The sequence below is a fragment of the Lepidochelys kempii genome, chromosome 5 (assembly GCF_965140285.1).
Source record: "Lepidochelys kempii isolate rLepKem1 chromosome 5, rLepKem1.hap1, whole genome shotgun sequence".
Classification (NCBI taxonomy): Eukaryota; Metazoa; Chordata; order Testudines; family Cheloniidae; genus Lepidochelys; species Lepidochelys kempii.
In genome coordinates this window covers 88,923,584-88,950,046 of record NC_136384.1, presented here as the reverse complement: position 1 = coordinate 88,950,046, position 26,463 = coordinate 88,923,584, and the positions used below count along the sequence as shown (strand labels likewise).

The 26,463-nt window shown below is 41.7% G+C and overlaps 1 protein-coding gene across 2 annotated transcripts; it reads left to right on the top strand.

The window, feature by feature from the left end:
* Positions 1-462: 462 nt before the first annotated feature.
* On the top strand, positions 463-24,804 carry HABP4 (hyaluronan binding protein 4). 2 transcript variants are annotated; one of them, XM_073344947.2, is made up of 8 exons: positions 463-967; positions 11,669-11,819; positions 12,774-12,935; positions 13,126-13,197; positions 14,672-14,755; positions 20,431-20,602; positions 22,673-22,855; positions 24,254-24,804. In XM_073344947.2, exons 1-8 carry the CDS (start codon positions 658-660, stop codon positions 24,308-24,310), a joined length of 1,191 nt encoding a protein of 396 aa, XP_073201048.1. In that variant the 5' UTR covers positions 463-657; the 3' UTR covers positions 24,311-24,804. The 2 variants fall into 2 exon arrangements, with proteins under 2 accessions (XP_073201048.1, XP_073201049.1); XM_073344948.2 differs by lacking the exon at positions 13,126-13,197.
* Positions 24,805-26,463: the final 1,659 nt, after the last annotated feature.

The following is a 26,463-nucleotide window of genomic DNA, read 5'->3' as shown; positions in this document are numbered from 1 at the left end:
ACCAAGCCTTAGAGATGGGGCCACGGAAAGCCACTCCATGCCATGCACCGCCCCCCCCCCCCCCCCCACACACACACACTCTGGCTGTGCTCAGACCAGTCCCTGCCTGTGCAGCCCCAGCCCCTTCCGAGCCACATCTGCTCATGAATAATTAAAAACGTCATAAATAATTAATAAGACGATTTACCACGGGGGCGGGGGTAAAATGGTTAAATGGAGCCGCTGAGGAGAAACTACCTGCAGCGACGACATAGTCGCTAGACTTCATTGGTCGGTGGCGTGTGATTGACTGGCGAGCATCCTACGGATTTGATTGGCTTCCACGGCACGCAGCAGGTTGGACCAAATGTGTTGATTGGTTGCTAGAGCTTGCCGTGGCTGGTATTGGTTGCCTGAGCTCGGAGGGGGCGCGGCCGAAGGCGTTGATTGGTTGTGAGCGCGGGCCGCGAGGGGTGCTAGTGCTTTGGTGGGGCCTCGGCGCTCTCTCGGGGTGTAGGGAAGGGTCGAGCGGCGATGGCGCGGTTGCCTGGGCCCTGCTGAGCCGGCCCCGGCTCTGCGCTCGTCCCCCGTTCCCCCTGCCGCGCGGGTTGGGTTCGCCCTGCGCGCTGGTAGCGCCCGCAGCTGTCGCCGCCCGGAGGTGGCGGGGCGGCCGCGGCGATGATGAAGGGGGCGCTGGGCAGCCCGGTGGCCGCCGCCATGCAGGAGAGCTTCGGCTGCGCCGTCGCCAACCGCTTCCACCAGCTGCTGGACGATGAGTCCGACCCCTTCGACGTCCTGCGCGAGGCCGAGCGCCGCCAGCAGCAGCGTAGGAAGCGCGATGAGGCGGCGGCGGCGGCCGCCGCTGGCGGCAGAAAACCCGGCCCCGGCCAGAGACCCGGCCCCGCCGCCGGCAAGAGGGAGTCCCAGAAAGAGCGCAAGGTCCTGCAGCCCGAGAGCCCCGCGGCGCCCGGAGCCCCGCCGCAGCCGGGTACGGGGAGCGGAGCGGCCCGCGCACACCGCGGGAGGCAGTTGAGCTCTTCCCTGGGGGGGCGGGGAGTACTGGGGCCGGCTGGGCGGCGGGCCAGGACGCGCGAGGTGCGTGGGCGGGCGGGTTCCTGCTGCTCAGGGCTGCGGCTGGCAGCGGCTACCGCCTGGCCCTGTGCTGGGCAGCGTCTAACTGAACGCGGGGAGTCTCTCTGAGAGTAGCTGTGAGCCTGGGGTGCTGCCCTGGCCGGGAGAGGGTGGGAAGCGCTTGGCCATTGACTTTCTGAGAATGGTTCAACGCGTTGCCGGGTTCAGCGACTGCAGGTAGGCAGGAGTCCGCGTCCTCCCGTTCCGCACGCGGCCTAAGCGACTGGGCCCATGTCGCCTAGCGAGTCTGGCGAGCTGCCTACAACACACTGCCTGACTTCCAGCCCTGCCTGACCCGAACCACAGGACTGGCTTCTCCCTCCCTCGCTGTCTCTTATCTTCCCCCAGGCTTTTCTTCTCCAATCACCTCTTGATGAATGAGATCTAAAGAACTTGGGGATCAGCTGGTTCTGACTTTAAAGAGGTTACATTTAAGTCCAAATACATGATCAAATGATTATCTTGTTTCAGCATTAAAACAATGAGGTTGGAAATGAAGTTATACCGTTGTCCAGCAGTAGGTGAACCAGCTAGAGCTAAAATCTGTGTACAGTTGCGTTTATACTTTTAATGTTTTTATTTTCATGTTCTGAACACGAAAATTGTGTGGACAGCAGGTAATCAGATGCACAGACTAAACTGTGGTGGTATGACTTTAACCCTTTATATTTTATAAGCAAGTCCACTCTTTGTTGAAGGCTAGAGTGCTTAGTCTCTAAGGTGCCACTCTGAAATCTGGTAGAAATTCAGTGAAACTACTCTAATAGCACTGAAACTAAAATACATAGAGGTAAAACTGTTTCAAGTGTATGAGCCAAAATAATTTAGGAGAGTATTGAGATTGAGCATTTATTTTGGTTGTCTTTACTTTTTAGCATTTTGGAGGTGAGCCTGGATGATGTTGAAACACAGCTCAGTGATTTAAGGATCTAATTTAATAAAGAGAAACTACTGATGTCTGTAAAGTGATTTAGAAAACTAGGGCTAGTGTTACTAAATAACAAAGTTGACCACAAGCATTTGTGGATCCTATAATCAGACTGCAGATATATAACATCAGTTGAATGTGAACAGCTTAATGGAGCCAGGATGTCACTTCTGTTTTTAAGTCCAGTGTTGCAGAATTCTTGCCAGAACAGTGTGCATCTGAAAGTTCACTATTCTTTTATATATAGGTTCTTATACTGCTTTCAGTATTTTAGTACCTGAGCACTTTACATATGGAACAACTTTAGATACAGGCTTACCATGGCTGTGGCTTGTTTCCAGTACAAAGTGAGCTGTGCAAATGTAAATATTGTATGTCTGGTTCTAGCTATTGCAATGGATTCTTTATATTTTGGAGCACTGTAGTAGTGGTAGTTGATTGAGGGGTTGGTAAACTGAACACCGTGGGCTGGTTCTGTGTGGTGCTTGTCTTCTCAGTGTTTCAGCATGTGTTTTGGCCAGTGTTTAGTATTTTGCAGTTTCCCCACAGTTCTTTGAAGCTCCCAAGATTGTCGTTTTGGAGCATCAACACCTGAGGTGCTAGAGAGCTAACTCAGACTTTTCAAGAGCATAGCAGCGCCTGCTTTGTGAAATCGGATCTGTTTATTTCATGCCTGCATTGGTGCTGTAGCATAATTCGAGTCAAGGATAAACAACAAAATCCCTCTTTTCAGTTGTTTTCTTTTCAAATATGACATCAGATGAGGAAGGAAAGCCATTCTGCAACTTCACACCCTGTCTGTGGTGGAACAGTGTTGAAGACCCATGACCATGTTTGTTGCACTGTCTGCCTTGAAATTGACCAAAATGCTCTGGGGGCCAAAGTCCTCCTGAGCAGGGATGAGGCATCAGTAGAACCTCAGAGAGATTACAGTGAGAGTGGCACCAAGATGGCTTTGACTACTTTGAAGGATAATCCCTTGAAGCTAAAACTTTGAGTTGGTCAAGACTGCTGAGTGCTAAGATTTGGTACGAGAGCTGCTTAAACAGTGCAGGCCCAACTCTTCTCTGTTAAATCTGGCAGGGCAGCGTTTCTATCAAAGTAGGTGGTAATGTCATCTTCAAAGCTGAAGGCTCTACCAGGCATTTGTGGTCATTGGTACTGCTCTTCAGGTCACAAGATGAGACAGTCTCTTCCAAAGAGGGAGGAGTTACTGAGGAGTGGCTAGCAACACCCCACTGCTAGATATCTGCCTCGTAGCCTCTAGACTCTCTCCCACAGTCATTCATGTACAAGTAACAGAAGGGGATGCCTGTTCACGACTAGTCCTGTGCAAGGTTGCCATAAAGCTAATAGTTAGGGCCCTACCAAAATCAGGGTCAATTTTGGTCTGTTTCACAGCCAGAGGGTTTTAAAAATAGTCAATTTAACATTTTCAGATATTTTCATCTGAAATTTCATGATAATGTAACCAGGGGGTCCTGACCCAAAAGTAAGTAGTGGGGTGGGGGATTACAAAGCTGTTGTAGGGGCCATGCAGGATTGCCACCATCACTTCTGCACTGGCTTCAGAGCTGCACTCTGAAATCAGCAGCCATGGAGCATCCTGCAGCTGGAAGAGGCTCGTGGAGGTGGGTCTGATCTCCCCCATGCAGCTGGGGGTGCCTACTATGCAGGGGTCCAGCTACTAATCCTGGCTGGGCTGGAGAGAGATGAGACTTCCTCTTTCCACTGTGCTTCCTGCAGCTGAAGGAGGTTCTCGGAGGTGGGTCTGATCTTCCCTAAGCTGCTGGGAAAGCCCCAGTTGTGGGCTCCTAGTTGCTAGTCTCGGCCAGGCTGGGGAGGGACAGGGCTTCCTCTTCCCCTGCATGGCCAATCTTGGGGCAGGGAGGGAGATCATACCCAACTTTGGGTGCCTCTCTTGGCTGCAGGCAGCTCCGCGGCTGTTGCCTTCAGAGTCCAGGTCTGAAGGCAGCACAGTCGCTGAGCTTCTTGCAGCCAGGGGAGGTACCTGGAGTTGGGTATGATCTCCCCACTGAGCGTGACTATGTGGGGGAAGAGGAAGTCCCATGCCTCCCTAGCCTGCAGACTACGAGCTGGAACCCAGCAAACAGTAGGAGCCCTTGATGGGGTGCCCCCGGCTCTCCACTGGCTAGATTTCACGGGGTAGATTTGATTTCCCAGTTTGTGATTTTCACAGCTGTGAATTTGGTAGGGCCCTACTAATAGTACAGTTTTTCTCGCACCCTGCAGGCTAACATTGCACCCTGGGATTTGGTGCTCGTGGTACAGGAAGCTCCATGTTAGACATCAGCCTCTTGCACCAGAGGTTATGGTGCAGACTATGATTTGCAAGGCATTATTAGTGCTCCAAGGCTTTATTACTTAAACTCTTTACAGATTTTTGGGTGAGACTGTGGGTTGAAGTGCAGAGGGCTGCTATTTGAGCTCAGATGAGCCAGAGCCATAGACCAGAAGGGACCTGCAGATAATCTAGTCTGACTTCCACAGACCATCAGCACCTGCACACTAGAACCAACAACTGAAATTAGACTAAGATACTACAGCCCACAGGAGACTAGACTGTTACATGCCACAGGAGGTACACCAGTGTCTGAGACCACAGCAGTGATTCCAAATATATCCACTATTGAGGACCTCCACAGAGGATGATCATACGCTTCCTACTTTCCTTTATTTTTGGAGGGCAGAGGTGGAGAATCTTATAACCTCCATGATTGAGAGGACTCAGTGCCAGGACCATCCTGTTTGAGGCAGATGAGCTTTTTACCTCCTGTTGTACTCCAGTCACCTTAGATGCATGGGTCCTGATCAACAATCAGTGAGACATGATCAGGTTTTCAGAAGCCTGTCAAGGTATCTTTTCTCTCTACTTTGCCCCTGCATGCTCTCTGCTGCCTCAACATCCAGAAGACCTGTTGCCAGAAAACCAATCTTTTTCTGGCAGACAGCCATCAAGCCCTGCCACCAGACAAAAGAGGATAAAGGCAGCAGGGGGTGTGTGATTAGTTGTTCCAGATATTTCCTGCTAATCAAAATGACAAAAGATCTCTGGCCCACCCTAGATTTCAGGGAGACTGGGAGTGGCTAAATCAGTATGTTGTCAAAGAGAGGTTGAAGATGGTCACTCTGAGAGTGGCCATACCTCTTCTATGCAGGAGCAAGGCAGCTGACAATTAAGTCCAAGTGCTCTGGACTTAATTTCAGTGCTCAGGAAGTATTTCTATGCACATATATACAGCCATAATCTGATTTGCACTTGAGGAACATTGCTACCAGTTTTGTGACTTGTCTTCTGGGAGGGTGTTGGCTTCATATGCTTTCATGAAAGGCCACAACGACCATCAAGCATATCTGCATAGGCAGGAAGGGCATGTGGTTTCTTAATTGAACAATTGACTGATTAAGGACACTACTCTGAAGAGTTTTCAATGACTGATCTATATCAACATCGGGGTGTTCCTAACCGTAGGGTTCATGATAGGCTACAAAAAGTCTAAAATTGTCCCTAAAAAGCAATTAGAATTCTTAGGAGCCTTTCCTGGATGCGGTTTGACTGAAAGCATCCTGCTGGACCCAGTACAGGATCCAGAGCATCGCCAATCTGGCAGAAAAAAATACGCAAGAGCTTGTTAAACTCCTTGCAGGCTGAATTTGTCAAAACTGTAGAGTTCTCTAATGATCCCCACCTGTGTTGAAGGGTACAGCTTTATATTAAAGATAAGTGAGGTTGCTTTCTTGAATTGTCTTGTAATAGACTTCAAGGGACTTGTTACTAGACTCTTTGCAAATTAAAAGCTTAAGTACTTGAACAGCCAAGACTGATTCTGGTATTAGAGTGAAAGTACAATTGTGCAATTTTCATTATAGTAGCTTGATCTAAGTTATTTCGTTATATGGGTTACTTTGGCTAGAAAAAAATTCCTAGTTAAGAGCTGTTCCTTGCAACATGTAAAACCTGAATATAAACATTCAGCATTTTTCAGAAAGATTTGAATTTCACTCGTCTAGACATCCTGTGACTTCAGATCTTCAACTAGTAAAACTGTCCCTCTGTCAGGCTCTGCTCAAAAGTTCTATATAATATTATTCAATATAATGTTTTTTGTGGTTTGAATGGAGGTTTTTTGTATTTGCATATTACTGTTAATCATCTGCCTTTTTTCTTTGTCTTGACTGGTTCTCAGCTTTTATTCCTAAGTGAGTTCCCACTTAATCATGGAGCTCATCTGAAAGTGAGCAGTTTGTCAAGCAAATGGAAGTCAGAAGTCCAGGGTCCTGTCTGTTAGGTGTTGGCCTTGCACAGCTCAATATTAAATCTTTTTGAATCCAGAATACGCTCTCCCTAGGCTTTGTTGTTAATTAGATGAGACAGTAATAATAAGAGCAGTACCATTGTCAGTATTTAATTGACCTTACCTTTTTTTTTTAAATAGATCTCTATTCTTCAGACTACCAAGGTTCTGGTGCTTCCTTACTCTTTCAGAATAGTGGTGGATGTTTGCAAAGCCTTGTTCTTTGGTCTTTGAGCTGCTTTTGTGTGTGGTAGGGTGAGGGGAGGGGTATGGAATGTAGGTATTGTAGCTTTTGTAATTCTCTTGATGTTAGTTCAACTCACCCATTCTTAAAACAGTCATCAAATTGCATTTGCCAGCTCTTTATTGAAAGGGCCCAGTGAAATGCAGAGCTTGCATTTTCTACCAGTCCAGGCAAATAAAAGTTGCTGATCCTGCAGTAATAAAAAGCTTTGTTCAGTTTGTCTCTAAGCCTATTATGAACATTTTAGGTGATTTGTTTCCCATCTTTAGCATGTACATTTTGGAGATGGTGTAGTTTAGACATCATCCCTGATTGCTAAAAGATTAATTGTATTATCATCCACCATTTTAGTGGGTAGTAAGACACTGAATGTTTTGAAGAATCCTATATCTTGATGATAGCTGTGAAAACCACAGTGTGTCTCTTCTTTTAATGACTAACTTCAGTATAATTATTCCAGATATATGGGCATGAGGCTGTACAGGGGGAACCTGCTGTAGGTGATTCTGTTACAAAATGCTGGCATATTGAAAGCACAAGATCACAAGGTGGAAGTCTATCTCCATTTAGTTCATTGTGTTTATATTATATGAAATAGATATAAAAAATGGTGTTCTTTTATGCACTTTCCTAGTCTTCTGAAGGGAAAAATGAAAACCAAATTCTGTTGGTTACAACCGTACTTCTCCCTGAGTCATTAATGAATCAGATTCCTGTATGGTGCCATATCTTATGTCCGTGACCTTTGAATTATAGAGCACCATCTCCCATTCCCAATTCTAGTCAATTAGGACAGTAACCTTGTTTTGATGTTTAAATTCATTGTATTTTGAGGTCTCCCAAAATTTTCAGTTTTGTGTGCCACAGATTTTTATATTGAAAATAAACAGCACTCAAGACTTGGGGGGTAAGGAGGGAGAGGTATGATAGCTGGACGTTTTGGCAACTGTGTAGGGAATATTTGGACGGGGAGGGGTTGGGACACCTATTAAGTGCGGATGTTGGTTTTGTGTTTTGATAACCACAAGGCATTTAAGGCTTTAGTCAGTGTGTTTTTAATTCCTTTTTTTTTTACAGCAACTAGCTGCCCCACTACTCATTCTCAGTATCTGTTACTACATGCAACAGCAGTGAAGTATGTTAGCTTGACATTTCTTCAAAAATAGTCAGCAGTGAAAAAAGCTAAGTGTTGACAGTCTTATCATTAGGCTTCAATGTCAGTAGCCCAGTGGGATGAATGGGTCAGCTGACCCGGTTCACAGCTAGTTGTTTTGATCTGCCTGCATACTCATGCAAATATCACAATATCAGTTAACATTTTGACAGCTAACCTTCATAACACAAAGCTAGAGACTTTTTCTTAGCTGTGCTAAGTTTTTAACTGTTTAAGAATCTGTTTTCATTTTTGTGGCAAATTGAGCTATATGGGCAGGACAATTTCTATGGTCATAATCATGTATATAGGGCCCCGTGTTAATTTTGATGATGGAATTGCTCTGTTAGATGGGATGTAATAGTGTGGCTCTGATCACTTGTCTTATGTAATGTTAGCAACCAATTTGGACTAGATTATGGATGTTAACCTCAGCTTCTGGTCACATTTAACAATTACTAAATATATTCTGCATATCTACGTTTTCCTCTTTGGTTTCAAATCAGCAGTGTTCTTCACTTACTGTTTTAAATAATGTTGTATATAATTTGTTGGCTGCACTTCGGTAATGGGCAGAATGATTTATATACAGTTTTTAAATTGCTTTAGTTTCCAATTCTGTAGGAACGATACTACATAAAATGTTTGCTCTAAGGCTAACCTGTCTGGAGTTTTCAATTTAAGCTGGGATAGGAATTTTCAGTGAAGTGACCTGCATTATATTTCCTTTATGAAAGGTTGAGTGAACTCCCAAAATCCCATAAATTTCTGTGGCATACATTAGCTGCCCAAAAGTGAGAGAGTGGAAGTTAGTGAGGGATATGTGAATAGCTTAAATAAGCCACAATTGATGAAGATGTTGCCTGTGAACTTGAATTCAGGCCCCTCCTGTGCATGTGTTGTGAAAGTCCTGAATTACATGATCATATATGACCTTTTCCACAGGTCCTCTGCCTCATTCATTGATTCATCCCCAGTTGTTATTTAACACTTGTCATGCAAACCCTACACTTAACCCATTATTTTCTCTGTGTGTTTCTATAGTGCCCTTCTGACCAGGGTCCCGGGGGTGGCCACACTGAGGTTACTCAATTAGGGCAAACTGCAAAGAATGGGGCAGACAATCCCCAAAGCTGGTGGATATTCCCATACTTGGCTTGATAAATCTAGCAGAAAACAACAGCTTCTATAATACCTTACTGATTACCCAGAAATAAAAACACAGTTCCCTTAAAGCAGTCCAGCCTTTGGGTTCCCTCCCAGGCAGCCAAGTCAGATATGAAAGTTCTACCAATCCTAAAGGATTGGACACATTACTTTCCAAGTTAACGAATACTCCAGATCTTACCCAAATACATGCTTACAGCCAGTTCTTATTAACTAAACTAAAATTTATTTAAAAAGAAGCGTGAGTGAGTATTGCTTAAAAGATCAATATACGTACAGACATGAGTACAGTTCTGATATCGGTTTCATAGTAGAGATGGTGAGCTTTGTAGTTGCAAAGAGTTTTCAGAATTAGTCCATAGGTTATAGTTCAGTGTTCATATTCACCGCTATCCAGGTGGGACTGAAGATCTCAGTCTTATGGACTCAAGCTTCCCCTGCATAAAGCATCAAGATCTGAGATCAAAGGATCAGGTCCCAAGAGTCTTTTATATAGTTTTCTAGCAGCCTCTTGAACAATAGGCTTTTGCAGTAACCTTCTGTTTCCTAAACATCACTGGTAATGAATAACATGGTTAACATAAGGTAATTATTCATTAAGCAGTTCATATACAGTTTACCACAACCTTCAGACAGACACATAGACTGACATTTTCACCCAAGATTCATCTAAATATTAATATTCCCTTTTGATTTCTGAGTCAATAGCTATAGTAATAGACAGGAACTGTCTGTTTACATGGCTAACATCTAACAAGATACAAGTAAACACATACATTAGTATCCCCTCTAATTCTCAAACAGTACAGGATTGAATTTCAAAGTTCTAGCAGATTTAACATGGAATGGCCCTAATTACAATTTACATACTCTTCTAACATGTCTCTAAAGGTTGAACCTGGGTCAATTAGCCTGTGAGCCGCTTAACCCTTTCTGGCCATGTGTCACAGCTCTCCTCATGGTATCTGAATACTTCATAAAGATTAATGAATTCATCCTCACAACATGCAGGTTAGATTCAGTGGTGGTATTAGTTCCCTCATCAACAAAATGAGGGTACTGAAACAGAGGCCAAAATTGCCAAGTGACCACTAATTTTGGAGGCTCAACTTGAAATACCTATGCTCTGATTTGTTTTAAGATTACTTAGGGTTTTTATAGCTCTTCATATGTCCAGAACTCATCTTCCATTGACTTCAGTTGCATTTGTGTGTTCAACACATCTGTGTATCTGGGCCTTCGGTCACGTTTTGGGCACTCAAAAAAAGACACCACTGGTGACTAACTGTAAAAAGTTTGGTTGAAGTGACTTGCCCGTTAACTCATTGGAATTCAGTGGCAGAGGCAGGGATAGAAATCATTTCTCCAAGGTGGCATTAACTACAAGGCCATCCTTTCGCTTTCTGTGATCATCTGCCTCATTCACTACACACCTTCAAACTTCTGTCACAATTAAGGCAATGATCCTATATACAACAGCTTTATTCATTTCTAGAGCGTCATGCATTCTGCACTGAGTAAGGTAGGAGTCCTATGAGAAAAATAGTATGGGATCATGTAATTTAAAGACTGTATCGTGGTGCATACATAAAAGGAGAGCAAATTATGATTGCTTTGGCAACCTCAGTTCTGCCATTTCCTGAGTGCTTGGCTTTGCAACCTTTACATACTGTCATCTAATTTCCTAATTTAGAAAAAAAATCAGTTTTTTTTTTTTTTTTTTTTTAAATCGTATGGCATCATAATCACACCCACATGTTTCATCAGCAGGTTAGGTCCATTGCACAGACTTCTTCCATTTAAACTAACGGAGTAACTGATAGCAGTATAATTAGAGTCAAGGTGGGTGAGGTAATATCTTTTATTGGACCAACTGCTGTTGGCATGAGAGAGAAGCTTTCACATAGTTTCCGCTTCAGCTCTGTGTAAGCTCGAAAGCTTGTCTTTCACTCCAGTAGCTGTTGGTCCAATAAAAGATACCTCACCCATCTTGTCTCTCTAATATCCTGGGACGAACATGTCAATAACACTGCATACAGCAGTAGTAATTGTCACTCTCTATGGACCACCACTAGAAAGGGATGACACTTTGTCAGTGGATTTCACATCTGTTTACTGATTGTAGAGGAATGTAGACACTGGGGACTCCTGGGTTCAATTGCAGGTTGTGGCAGAATATGTTCTAAGGGGTATAAATCTGCCTGTTTTTGTCCCCCTCTGTTCCTATTTACATCTAGCTCCCTGACTCCTGTTCCCCATCCTCTGGCTCCTGCAGCAGCCTTGCTCCCCCTCTGCCCATTCCTCATCCCTCTGTGTTCCAGTCAGGCTGTTCTGCCATTTTGCTGTCTGGGTGCCCACAAAAGGAGAGAGAGTTCCTGTAATAATTTTTTTTAACATAAGCAAAGTGAGGTATTTTCCCTAATCTTGTTTTCTGAAATGGCTGCACTATGTTAGCCAAAACACTCCAGAATTTTCAGCCTGGGGCAGATGCCTGGCATGGTAATTTCAACCTGAATGCCTAAAGTTTGGACTTATAAGCAACAGAAAATATGGTCTTTTATCGTAAGAAGTGTTAGGCAACCTTAACCACAGTTTGGCCAACAACTACCAGCTTGTAACTTGGTAGGAGTGCAAAATTAGAGGACTGTATGGTGGCATAGTCCTCTCTTTTGAGCCTGTAGACCGGTAATTGCAACTAAATCTATTAATGCTGCTTATGCTTAGACTCTTCACAATTTTTTTGTGTGCAGGTCAGAAGCGAGCTCCTAAAAGGGGAGAACAACAAGGATGGAATGATAACAGGGGAACGGAGGTAAAACAAGACAAAGCTGAATGGAGACCATCTTTTAGGGAATACCGTCCCTATGAAAAGGAGAGACAAGTGGAGTTCACAGTAGAAAAGTATGTATTTCTAAGAAGATGCAAGGTGGTCCTCAGTGAAGAGTTTGGTGTCCTGAGATGCTTTTATGGAGTACTATTTAGTTAGCACCTAGTAGTGTGGTAGCCCAGTTTTGGCTGTATAAAGACTGATATGACAAAGAATCTATCAGTTCTCCAGTAAATTATCCTGTATTTATACAGTAGTCAGAATGTTGTACGGGTCTGGTGTCTTCATGTCCGTTACATTTCTAATGGAATAATACAAGCTTTTTTTGGTAGTTAAGCAATTGGTTTAAAAGTCTGGTTTCAGTGTCTGACATATAGTACTTAATATTTCATGACTTCAGCATGTGAGTATTAACATCACCAACCAGATTTTAAGTAATTGTACATCTAGGTCCCATAGACTCTGAAGCAAAATGAGACCAAATTCCGTTAACCCTTAAATTCTGTGGCAGCGCTCACTTATTGTATCTCCATGAAATACTTCTGCCCAAATACATATAACTAGCCCGTAGCTAAAAATAATAGATGTACAACTCATCAATGCTTGTTGTCAGCAATGGCTGCGTTTGTGTGTGGTGGTTTGTACTAGAACTCCTCTTGAGTTTCTTATAGTCCTGGTATACACCCTGCTACATGCAAATCTAACATATGAGGGCAGTAATAGTGCCTAAGAATTAGAAAAAAGCAAACAATTAATACAGTCACTATTACTGACATAAGGATAAAAGAATGCGGACCTTAAACTCTGCTCACATTTAGCTTCTGTCTGTTTTTAATCCTGACAAAGAGCATCAGTCTGGGCATAAGATCAGTGTAGTGTAAGATGTGATCTAAAAACTTCTAGAAATAGTGAGTATAATTAATTGATTGATTATCACAACTACACTAAAGCATCCCTATGACACCAGATTTTCCCCTATTAACTTTTATATAGAAGTAGTCTGACTAGAAATCTTCCTTGTCTTTCAGGCCAGTTGACAGATTTGACCGGGAAAGACCAATGAGAGGTCGTGGGGGAGGAAGAGGTGGAATGCGAAGCCGAGGAAGAGGTGGTGGGATGAACAGAAGTCTTAATGGCTATGACCAAAGAGGGAAACGGGAATTTGAACGACAGAGTGGGAGTGATAAAACGTAAGTGCTTTGTGTATATACTGCTCTCATCTAATATATTGGTAAGAAACACACACCTCAAACATTTCAATATCTTTTTGAAGGGTTGAAGTGGGAAAGGAATATATTCAACAATTTAATACTGCTTTTGGTTTGGTACATCAATGAGGGAGGAATTTCCTAATTTGAAGAATACTGTTTCTGTCTCTAGAGGAATCAGAACAGAAGACAAAAGGGGTGGAAGTGGAGCTCGGAACTGGGGAACAGTTAAAGATGATCTGAGGTATATGCAAATTTGTGCCCATTCTAGTTTATAATAATTTCTGTAAAGTAATAGGCTTGCCTTTATTTCAAGCTTTATCCATTCACCATGTCTTTAATTGTTATGGCCCCTTTGCTCATGCTTACTGAGTAGATCCTAGCCTGAAGGAGATTCTTCATTTATTGCAGGGTTCCAAGTATCTGTTTGCCTAAGGCCAAGTCATCTTTTCACTAGAGTGAAATATACTTCTCTTTCCTATTTTAGTAAATGGTGGGCTTGGGCACTGTGACTGGCCTGTGTAAATTTTAAAGAGAATTCTACAATGCTAACAAATATCTAGGTCTTAAATTGTTATGTACTCTTTATCTGGTTCTGTTTGAAATCGCCTTGAACTGGAAACAGGACCAGAAGCCGCCTTTTCTACCCCTTGACACAGTTGGAGGTGTGCTGCTATTTCAACTAAATATTATTCTGGTAACTGCATAAGACAGCTTTCCTCCAAGGGGACATAGCAGGACTAAGTTGCTTGTCTGGGTCCTCCTAAACTGGCTTACCGTGGGGAGAAGGGAGGCAAAACTTCTAATTTATAGCAGGCTCTGTAATGGCCATTAAATTGTATTCTTATTCATTGCGTTGTCTAAATAAAGTGCTACGTCTTCATATATAAACACCTTAATAGCTCACAAATGCATATTTTTATAATTTGAACTTAAAATAAGTTTTTCAGGGTTAAAAATGGGGGAGAGTAGAATTAGTTGTAATTTACAATAAATCAGCTGGGTAATCTTAAAGTCTTAAGGTAAAAGTTTGTACCTTCCATCAATAGAAATTGGTCCAATAAAAGCTATTGCCTCACTTACCTTGTGTGTCTCTCAAAAGCATGTAGGTCATCTGGGCATTCCAAGTGCTGTTGAAAGTCAACAAAAATGAATTAAAAATGAAACTAGGTATGTGAAATGGTATAGAGAAGGTCAGTTGGGTATTTCTAGATTACCTTTTCTCATAAAACAAGGGAACACCTATTGAAACTTAAAAATCAAATTTAAAGCTTATTAGGGCATACTACATATTACACAGCACACAACTAACTTGTGGAAATCTGAGCCGCAAGATGGTGAGGCAGATATATATGATTCTAGAAAATTCATGTAAATGCATTAGGTCTGATTTTCTCATATCGAGAACATGCACACTTCTGGCTTTCACATATTTGTGGATTCCACTTCCTCCAGCCAAGGATTTCCAGTGCTTCCCACTGTATAATCTTGTATTACTAGCACACTAAACTAGTCTTGTTTAATGGTTTTGTTGTGGTTTTTGGGTGATCAGTAGATTGGGAATTCTTATGATCACAGAAATGTTCTGATCTAGACAATTCCAGAAAGGGTACTATCTTCAGTTGGTCGTGAAATATGCACATTTACAAAGAATGGGGTCTATTGATCTGTAAGCTTTCAGTATGACCTAGATATGTGGTGGCTTTTCTATTTTGCAGTGAGATGGAACAGACTGCTCCTGTGGAAGATACTGCAGAAACAGAGGATCACCAAGGGGCACCTGAAGGAGAACCTCTGACCAAGTACAGTCTGCCTTGAATATCTTAATTCTAAAATGCAAACAAAATAACTGGCCAGTGCCAATGTTCTTGATTCGTATAGGGAGACATTCCAAGACCATGGTTTTCAATGTGTCTGTAAAGCACTTAGCAGACATTTGGCACCATATAAATGTTTTAAAATGGAAATATATACCTACAGAAAAGTTGTTTCCTAGCCAAATGGGGCTCCAATCCCAGCTGAGGCCTTCAGATGCTATAATACATACATACTAATGCTAAGTAGTGGCACTATTGACCTGTTTAAAAAACAAACAAACAAAACCCTCTAGCTCAGTAGCTTAGATGATAAATTTCTGTAACATATGAACTTTTATTTAAGTAAGAGAGAGAGTGCTCTCTAAGTTACTCTTAAACCCTACTAGGAATATAACTGATATAACGTGTTCTAGTTCCCAGTTTATTTTTAGAAATATTACAACAGACATCTTGTAAAGCAACCCCTCTTGTGGAACCACATAGTGATGATATGATTGAAATACAGTAACAGAAAATTCCCTTATGAATTAGTCAATCAAAGGTGTCTCCTATACAACAGGAACTTCTCCCTTGAGATTCATATGGGGCCAAGAGTGGTCTTCCTCCTCCAAACCCAATGTTAAAAAAATGACTGCTTGGAAAGAGTGTTGCATTGTTCCTTAAAACTAAGGTAAATTGAGATGGATGTTTGCATCCTGATATTCAGTCATTGGTTCTGATCAGTGTCCAAATGTAAAAATTAATTTTGCTTCAAAAGATCTTAATTATCAAGTTAAAATTAGATCAACTCAACTGTTTTTAGATATCTCCAACTTGAACACTACCAACACAAATAACTTCTAGTGAAGGGGTGGTGACATCAAAGTAAGGAGTAACATTTCAGCCAACATTCCTTTACGTTTGAAGTTGGGAAGAATCTAACTGATTGTGTTTGGGTAAGCCATTAGACAAAAGTTGAAGGCATCTAGCTATTGCCAGCCACTTCACTATGATTTTATGTACATTCTTGTTCAAGTTGGAGATATTTTAAAAGATTCTAAGTTGACCTAATTTTTCAACTATGCAATTAACATATTTGGGTTACTCAATGGTTTAAAGTAACTGGTGGCGAGGAGAGTCTCTTGAACAAACTTGAATTAAGAATGTTGAGTTTCCAGAAACTTAGTTTTCAGCAGACTTAAATCATGTGGGCAGTGAAGGTAGTCTGCATAGAACTTAATTCTTATGTATGCACTGTACCACTTTAACAGAGCTAAATATTAAAAATAGCAGTTAAGCCTTTTTACTTGAGTGTCCTGGGTCATATTTCAGAGTCTCACATAATTTTCCTCTTCATGGTAGTTGAAATCAAAATCAAATCCAGCTGTCCTAGCTCTTTCTTTGTAAGTACATGTGTTCTAACTTCAGTTCTCTATTGAACATAGAGACATGAAAAGTACACCCAACTGTAGTGGGCAAATCCGGTTGGCTTTTAATTATGAAACTATTAAATGTGTGAGCTAATACTCTGTTGCTATTTTAGACTATTCTCTGCAGAGTCTATCTGTATTTCCTTACCGTGCTAAGGCTTTCGTTGCAGACAGGAAGGCTAGAAACTTTCCTCCTCAGTGAATTTAGATGTAGGAGAAGTCCACAGCAATCTGGAAGATAGCAGTATATGCAAAGGTTCTGTGAAAGGCACACTATCATATGGTATCTTACTTCAGTGTAAATGACTCTCATCCTGAGAATTCTCAAAGCTGTGTTCAAACTAAATATGTATTAAATATATGGGCCTCATTGTGGCTACTTCTGGTGGAAGATAACAGCACAATGAGCCCACACTTTAGAAGAGCAAGTAATGCCATATCTAATAGAGGCAGAATATATAATTAAGGATTGAATTTATTCAGAACATCTTCTAACACCTACACTCTTGCACAAAGTCAGACTGGGGCAGTGTCTTTATTTATGACCTTTGCTGTTCAGCAGCAGGAGTTAGTTGAATAGAATAAAGAAAAGGAGGACTTGTAGCACCTTAGAGACTAACATATTTATTTGAGCATAAACTTTCATGAGCTACAGCTCACTTCACTGGATGCATTCAGTGAAAAATACAGTGGGGATGTTAATACACAGAACATGAAACAATGGGTTTTACCATACACACTGTAACGAGAGTGATCAGGTGAGGTGAGCTATTACCGGCAGGGGGGGGAGAGACCTTTTGTAGTGATAATGAAGGTGGGTCATTTCCAGCAGTTGACAAGAACGTCTGAGTCCGATGAAATGAGCTGTAGCTCACGAAAGCTTATGCTCAAATAAATTTGTTACTCTCTAAGGTGCCACAAGTACTCCTTTTCTTTTTGCGGATACAGACTAACACGGCTGCTACTCTGAAACCTAGTTTTAGTCTGTTTAAAATGACTTGAGTTGTTTTGGGACTCCTGTGTGCCTAATGCCCCCCTTTCTCTTGGAGGTAGTGCAATAGCAACAGAGGCCTCCTGGACAGGCAACTCAACTCAGTAGGGGCCCCAGAATAGCTTTAACCTTCCCAGACATAAATAGGTAATTTTGGCTTCTTGAGTTCAGTGATTCCAGCTGCCTTTTAATGACCACTTGCAGTCAGGCACTCGGTTTCAAGTGTCATCTGAAAGCTCTAACCATTTAGTCATTCCTTCCCTTCTCAGTTTATTAGAACTGATCCTTTTAGGAAAAAGACCCCAGAAATTGGGTATAGCATTTGTGATGCTGAAGAACTATTGTTACTTTCCTGGTCTTGCATTTAATAACCTGGAAGGCTTTTAACAGTATTGCACTGCAAGCCTGTATATAACTTTTCTGCCATTATCACTAGATCCTTGTCCATGTTACTGTTCTTCAGCTTTCATTTTTATGCTGGTGCCAGGCAGCATAGTTTGTCTTCTATTTATCGAAGTGTGACCTTATCTTAGTTCTATTTGCCCATATTTTTGAATTGTCTAGGTTCTTTTCTAGCTTCTTTTTGTTTGCAGCCTCTCCTAACATAGTGTGCACACTATTAAGCTATATGCATGCTGTAGTATGAACATGTTCCAGGATGTCATTAATATATTAAACTATAAAGATAGTACTGGTTCCAATTGTCTTTATAGTCTCATTTTTACAATTACCTGGAAGACTTCTATGGGGCTTGTCTGCACACTTGGTTTAGGAACTTGTTAAAGCATTTTTTTGAGTAGTAGGTAGTAGTAATTACAGATATATTTCTCTATTTTCTTATTTTACCTCTTACTGAGATTAGATTTATTTCCTTGATCTGCTACTTACTCTTGGTATTAAATCTGTCCTTTTTCAGTTCTCTGGCACCTAATAAATTCACAGTTGTTTACCACTAGTGGTTCTACATTTCCTTCTGATCATTCTTTCTTCAGGAAACCTTCAGTTCCCATCATCTAGTTTGCTGATCTGTTTATCTGACTATCGTTTTAATAGCTCTATAAAGCTAATCTATAGGTTTAGCCAAATCCTCATTAGCATTTCATTCAATATATTTCTCAGTTTTGTTTGCTAAACTGATAGTGTTGAATGTCTCACCTATCGGAGTTGTTGGTCTTCTGGAACCACTTATTAGCTTGATTAACCTTTTTTCTTAACCCTTTGGCTAATTGTCTTAATTTTAACCTTAATTTTGGCACTAAAATATATTGTTGTTGTGGTTTTCTGACCACCCCCCCATCAGCTAGTTACACAATGTAGGTTGAACCTTTTCAGTTGAAGGTAAAGTAAATAGAACTTTTGCTGTCACTAAACTAACCCATGTTTTTAGTGTTTACCATCTCTTAAGGTTTGTCTCTGGCTACTTTTATAACTGGTAATGTGCTATGAAGGCAGATATGTTTGTGATTCCGGCCGCACCCCCTTCTGTATACTACTGTTCATCCAAACAAAGCAATCTCTCTGCAACCAAGAGGAAAAGACACTTTAAACTAATGCTTAGTAAAGGGCTATATCCAAAAAAAAGAAAAGAGAAACTGAAGCAGAATTGGAAAGCAATGTGCAGCATTACTAAAAGTCTCTTAAATGTATACAGGGATACCAAACTAATGGAATTACAAACTTATTTTATTACAGTCCTGCCGTGAGGCCCCACTCCGGGACTCTGCAAGGTATTGTGCAAACATGTTGTAAATGGTCAATCCCTGCACTCAGGAGCTTATAACTTCAGTTAATGAAAACATTCAACAGCTGGATAAAATAAATGGGTAGGAGTGGAGAGCAGGAGGATGAAGTAACAGTATGAACAACATCCTTTCAAGTAGACCTTCAGTGTGCACAATGTATATGGGGGTAGCCGTGTTAGTCTGTATCCACAAAAACAACAAGGAGTCTGGTAGCACCTTAAAGACTAAGATTTATTTGAGCATAAGCTTTCATGGGTAAAAACCCCACTTCTTCACATGCATGGAGTGAAAATTACAGATGCAGGCATAAATATACTGACACATGAAGAGAAGGGAGTTACCTCACAGGTGGAGAACCAGTTCTGACAGGGCCAATTCGATCAGTGTGGCTGTAGTCCACTCCCAATAATAGATGATGAGGAGGTCTCAGTTCCAGGAGAGGCAAAGCTGCTTTTGTAATGAGCCAGCCACTCCCAGTCCCTATTCAAGCCCAGATTAATGGTTTTAAATTTGCAAATGAATATTAGTTCTGCTGTTTCTTTTTGAAGTCTGTTTCTGAAGTTTTTTTTGTTCAAGTATGGCTGCTTTTAAATCTGTTCTAGAATGTCCAGGAAGACAGAAGTGTTCTCCTACTGGCTTTTGTATGTTACCTTTCCTGATGTCCAATTTGTGTCCATTTATTCTTTTACATAGGGACTGTCCGGTTTGGCCAATGTACCTGGCAGAGGGGAATTGCTGGCACATGATGGCATATATAACGTTAGTAGACGTGCAGGTGAATGAGCCCCTGATGGTGTGGCTAGAGTAGATACGGGGACAGAGTAGGCAACAGGGTTTGCTACAGGGATTGGTTCCTGGGTCAGTGTTTCTGTGGTATGGTGTGTAGTTGCTGGTGATAGTTTTCCAGGATAGGTTGTAGATCCCTCCCTCTCTCAGACCTTGGGAGGCAAGCCAGTCCTCGCTTACAGACAGCCCCCCAACCTGAAGCAAATACTCACCAGCAACTCCACACCACACCACAGAAACACTAACCCAGGAATCAATCCCTGTAGCAAACCTTGTTGCCTACTCTGTCCCCGTATCTACTCTAGCTACACCATCAGAGGACCCAACCACATCAGCCACACCATCAGAGGCTCATTCACCTGCACGTCTACTAATGTTATATATGCCATCATGTGCCACCAATGCCTCTCTGCCAGGTACATTGGCCAAACCGGACAGTCCCTATGTAAAAGAATAAATGGACACAAATTGGACATCCGGAATAGTAACATACAAAAGCCAGCAGGAGAACACTTCTATCTTCCCGGACATTCTAGATATATTGGCCAAACGGGGTCTATGCTTCAGGTGTATTTTCTTTAGTATTGAAGTTCTTCAAATACAATTCAGAGATGGCAGAGAATCTGAAGCATTCAAAATACTGTACGTAGCAAAGTAGTCTTACTTCAGGTTTTTTTGTTGTTCTTGGATGTCAAAGCTAATGGTTTTTACTTTACAACTATAAACCTTTAGAGTTGCTGAAGGGGAGCCAGTGGAAGAAGTAGCAGCTCAAGAAATGACGTTAGATGAGTGGAAAAATCTGCAGCAACAGAGTCGACCAAAGCCTGAATTCAACATCCGGAAGCCAGAATCCACTGTTCCTTCCAAAGCAGTGGTGATTCACAAGTCAAAGTATAGAGATGATGTAAGCATTGCTTTAGAATTCTCTAAATTCTGCTTTCTACCCGGAGATCCAGGGTTAGGACACTGTCTCCTATATTAAAACAGATTCTGAACAAACTGGAAATAAGTATTCATATTTCAAGCTCCTGTAATAGTGTGCAAAAAAACCCCATCAGATTCATTTTGTCCAGTCTCCAGGCATCCCTTTTGTATTATGAGCATGGAACGCTTGACCTATCATGTTGTATTTATACCAAGTTAAGTTTCAGTTCTGCTTACTTTATGGCTTAGTTTTAGAAGATTGAAGTCTGTCTCCTTGCCTATGCCACCTCATGTACAATTTTGTTAACTGAATTGTAGGCACTAGTGAACTCCATTTACTAAATGTTTTATATTTTAACTTTGAATCACATTTTGATACACCCAGTGTTTAGCTTACTTATCGCTTTACTAATGAATTTTTATCTGTGTATACTGGAAATTCAGTTTCCCAGCATCATCAGCATACCAAGTTGTCCTGAATCTGGTCACTATCACAACGCAATTATCGCTGAACCACTTGAGAACATCTGAATGATTTTTATGAGGACTGTGGTTCTGCTTCTTAAAGTGATCCAGGAGAGCTTGTTTTATTTTCCATAACTCTTGTTCTGCTCAGAGCCACTACGCTGTTATAACTAAAGGTGTAGGGTGAAATCTTGGGCCCCACTGTCAGTGGAACCAGATTTCTACCGTAGATTCTTGCCTACTTAGACTGTAAGCTTTTCAGGTAAGGGAAGTCGCTGTGTCTGTTCAGTATCTGGCATGATGGTGGGGGCTTGATCCTTGACTGGGACCCTTACACACTGAGAATCTGAATTAAAAAATTGGTTCAGCATATGTTAGTCACTGTTGGACTGTGATAATTTATTGGGCAGATTGTACTTAGTAGGCTGTTTACAATCCTACATTTGTGTTCCTTTAGTTTGGCTTTAGACTTCCCCCAGTTACAAGCCTGCTGAGTTTAGGACCCGTCTTTCACAGGATCTGAAGAATGTGCCTTACATTTTATTTTACTCCTGAGTAGACTTTATGGCCAGCAGTGTAAAGGGGCCCTAGTATGGCAAGAAACGTGCCCTAGAGGAGTAGTGACTTGTCTGGTACAAGTATTGCTTAACATGGGCAATCTATTAGACATCAGAATCGGTACATGGGGAATATGATTTGCTGTACCTTTGTAGCACTACCGGTGTATTCGCAAAAAGCAAAGGAGTACTTGTGGCACCTTGGAGACTAACAAATTTATTTGAGCATAAGCTTTCATGAGCTACAGCTCACTTCATCGGATGCATTCAGTGGAAAATACAGTGGGAGATTTATATACATAACATGAACATGAAACAATGGGTGTTATCATACACACTGTAATGAGAGTGATCACTTAAGGTGAGCTATCACCAGCAGGAGAGCAGGGGGGAAAAACCTTTTGTAGTGATAATCAAGGTGGGCCATTTCCAACAGTTGACCAGAATGTCTGAGGAACAGTGGTGGGTGAGGGGGGGGAATAAACATGGGGAAATTGTAAAGGCTATTTTGGAAAATATTATTTTAGTATGCTAGCTATATTTAATGCTAAAAATCGTTGCCTGCTACAGTAACACTAGAGCTGTAACTGTAGCAAGGTCAGTACTGGAATGGATCAGTGGTAGCAATTGATAAGTAAATTTTAGTGTTCGATTCTTATTCCTTTCCAGCCCTCCCCTAGAGGGTATCTCATGAGTAAATGCCTTGGGCCAGATTGTGTGGTCCCTCTGGAACTGTCGAGATCTTGCCACAGAGAGTTTTCTGAGTGTGGGAGTTCTTTGGTGGTATAGAGCTAGCATAGCAGTTTCCTGTGTGCTTATGCTTAATTGCTCCCAAGCTAGTGTAGAGCTAGCCTGAGAATGGAGGAGCTGTCATAGTCTCCCTTCTTACCCCCACTGCCACACACAACTTAGGGGCTCCTGGCTATCCAGGAAGTCTGACTTTACTGGTGTGCTATTTGGTTTGTAATATAGTAACTTTTTTTTGAAGCTCTGAGCAGCATGCTAATTGCAGATAAATTCACTTTCAGATGTTAAAGGAGGATTTTGAGGATGACTCCCACATCTTCCGAAAAGCAGCTAATGATATAACTTCTCAGCTGGACATTAACTTTGGGAATCTTCCTCGTCCTGGGCGTGGAGCCAGAGGAACACGAGGAGGTCGTGGGCGTGTCAAAAGAGTTGAAGATACTGGGCCTAGACCAGAAGTGGTGGTAATTTGATTTTGTGGCTATACATTTGTAAATGACATGAGAATTTGAGGGTTTTTTTGTTTTGTTTTTTTTTTGCTGAGGACTTGTTAGTGTTTTGCTTACAATACTTACCAGGCTTTCAGTCCATAGTATGTTGCTATATGTGATGAGATTTCAATTCAGATTGCAAATACCGTTTTTTATTTGTGAAGAGTTTGTTCAAAGGTCAAAGTTCAGGTCACTCTTATGACAGCTGGAAGGAGTAGTATAGGAGAAGTAACTTCCAGTTTCTGAAAAGAATTCTGATAAAATCAGGGAAATAACTCTGCACTTAAAATTACTAAAGGCTGTAGCCTTCAAGCAAAATTATTGTGTAATAAGATTCTAATACTTCCTCTAGCTACCAAGAGTGAAGTTAATAAATGTTGCATGTTTGACCCTGCAGGTTAAGACACAGGAGGTACAACCCTCTATTAAATAAATGACAAGTCAGATATGGTAAATTGTTTCAAAACAAACATAATATAACTACTAATGATCATAGTATCATAGTACCTGCCACTTTCCATTGAATCCCCTGATTTAACATACTCAAAACCATTCTCCTACCAACTGTGAAAGAAGCCATTCTATCTGCCAAGGGTTGCTACTGTTGAGGTATGAAAACCAGAACATGTGGGATGATCCTGAGTCCATAAAACTGGGCAGCTGGCAATGTGTGCTGAGCACCCATACAGATTTCCTGTGGGAGCTACCTCCAAAAAAGGGACAGTCCTGGGGATACCTGGGCTGGTAGCAACCCTATACTGCTTGAAGGTGAACAAATATGGAGGATTGTTGTTGTGGGTGGGTTGGTTTTTTTGTGTGTGTGGTTTTTTGTTTTGTTTTGTTTTTTTAGTAAAATCCCCATAGTTTTTTCAGTTCATCAAGGATAAAATACTTAGCCACATCTAAAGTTTGGAACTTTAAAAGGGACATGGAATTAATCCCTCTGGTGCTTTTGTTAGGTAAAGCTACATTCTGAAAACCTCTAGTAAATCAAGTGTGCATCACTGTCGCTTTTTGTACACAACTAAAAATTAACTCTTCAGTTTTTCAATGTTTAAAATAACTTCTCATTCACTTTGAATGATGAACTGCTTCCTGTGTCTGTCTATAGATTTCCAGTAGCAAGAACCTGAAGTATCAGGAAAATGTCACTTCTCCTTTAATCACTATACCCATACCACAGTGACAGGTACAAGTCTAGTACCTGCGTAGAAATAGTGATGGATACAAAACAGTTTAGAAATAAGCATTAATTGCCTCTTAATGTAATTTAGCAAATAAATAAAATGGAACTAGTTCTTAGTTAGATTGGAGACTCCAGATGTGTCCCTGATATGTGTATTTTTCTAAATTTACTTCCTTCTTTTGCAGACACAAATCATTGCTCCAAATCCTGATGACCCTGAGGATTTTCCTGCTTTAGCCTGAAAGAACTGTCCTGAATGACAGCATCTCAAAGTAGCTGTGAAGAGACCAGTTTTATGTTGCTGTGGAAAAGGATCATCTGAGTCTGAAGGAAAAACGGATTTTTTTTTTTTTCTTGTGTGAAATGATTGCACTTCTGTGGTATTGAGGGAAGGGGGCTCTGGAGATATCAGTGAACTGGGATCTTGCAACAGATTCCAGCACCTCCTATTGGGATAACTGTGTGAAGGCTTATGGTATTATACTCAAGGGATTTCAATAAAGTTCAACAGTACAGTGTTAAAAATGTGTATATAGAGATTATTTAGAATTTTCCATGAAAGCACAGTGAAATGTAAGCTGTACAACATGGTCTGCTATTGGAAATCTGTAGCAAACCCTTGTAGACACTTGAAAGCTGCTTTCCCTACTCCATTGAGTGAAATGTACCTTTGCATATTTTAAGCAGTTATACCGCAATTTTCGTAAGTTGACAAATAAAGAAAACTGCTAATTGGTTTGGGTGTGAGGTGCTTATCACTCACTCCATTGTTCCTTGGTATTGGAGCAGCAAAGTGTGACTGCTTCTACTATACTGTAGTCTGAATATCAATTTGCATTTCTCTTACAGCTCTACCTTGCTTGCCCCCCTCCCCCCAACTGTTTGCTGTTTTCAGTACAAAAACAATCTCGACAATGTAGGAGAGATTTAAATTTAAAACTTCTCTGCGGCACATTTACACTTTCAATTTTTTTAAATGTCCTCCTTTAGTAGAGAGTGAGAAATGGAAATCCTACTTGTGTACCATAGAATAGCCAGGTCCTAACCACAACTTCTTGTATGTGGAAGAGCTGAATGTGAATTGAAATGTTTTCTGGTTCCATCCCTTGCTGTAGAAAACTCTGCTTTAAGAAGCAACTCCAGCTTTTGGCAGTTGCTCCCATTAAAGTAAATTCTAAGACTTTTAAGTATAAGTTTTTACTGACTCATGTGGGTAGAGGAGGAGATTGGGCTTTGCTTTAATGCCAAGGATAAGAGATCTGAGTGTGGCTGCCCAAGTTGGGTACTAAGTGATCCCTTCCTTTTTTTTCCACACAACTATTGCAAAGGCTTAAATACGAGCTGCAAGAGGAACGTAAATTGTTAAAGCTGCATGGGAGCAGAGTTGGTGTTTGGACACTGATTGCAAGGCAAGGGAAGGAAATGGGAAGAGGGGCTCATTAGTGGCCAACAGGAGCAGCTACCACCGGCCACCTCTGGTTGCTGCTTCTGAGGCACAGAGAAAAAGCCTTTGAATTCCTGCAGAGGCTGGGTTCCTTTCCTACCCACTCTTACTGCATGCTCATGCAATTTTCTTCCTTCGTGCTCCCCATTCCGTGCACATCTAACTGCAACAGAACAAGGCAAGGCATGAAGTAAAATCTATCAGCATTTGAAGAGAGCAGGTAGCAGGGTGAAAATTCTCAAAAGCATAATTAGTGTGTACTTGTGGCAGAGTAAGAGCCGGGGAGGGATAGCTCAGTGGTTTGAGCATTGGCCTGCTAAACCCAGGGTTCTTGTTTCAGCAACACTTTCCACCGGCAAAGCAAAGTCCTGATACTCGGGCCCATTTATGTTGAGTTCAAAAGTTGAAAGTCTTTTCTTCTGAGCTCTGAAACATTAGCAGAACTTTGCCTGAGATCAGACTTTCATACGCAGGTTGTAAACCACTTGAACACACAAGTTTAGGTGAAGAGTTGAGACTACAACAACTACAGTAGAGCTGCAGAGCTGATCAGCACTGACTCCTGAGCCAGCTCCCACTCCTCCTCCACTGGAAGGGGAACACTCGCTGCTCCACATGCTGAGGAAGGAGACTTTCCTCATCACATGCAACAGCTGTGGAAGACGGACTGTCACTCCCTTCCCCACAAACAGATTTCTTCATAGACTGAGGTGTTCTCTGCTGGAGGACTTGCAGCAGGGCTGAAAATCCAGTCTGTGGAGGAAGCCCACTGAGAGATCTGGGATCGCTTTCTGCTTCACTGGTGTGTTCCAATGGCAACACTGAAAGCTATTTAACATCCTACAGTAATTTTATGTGGAGGTTTGGGCCAGAAAATGACACATTGTAAGCACCTCGAAGGAAGATTTTAAGCAGGCAGAATATATACCTAATAGGAACCTGATCATGAGA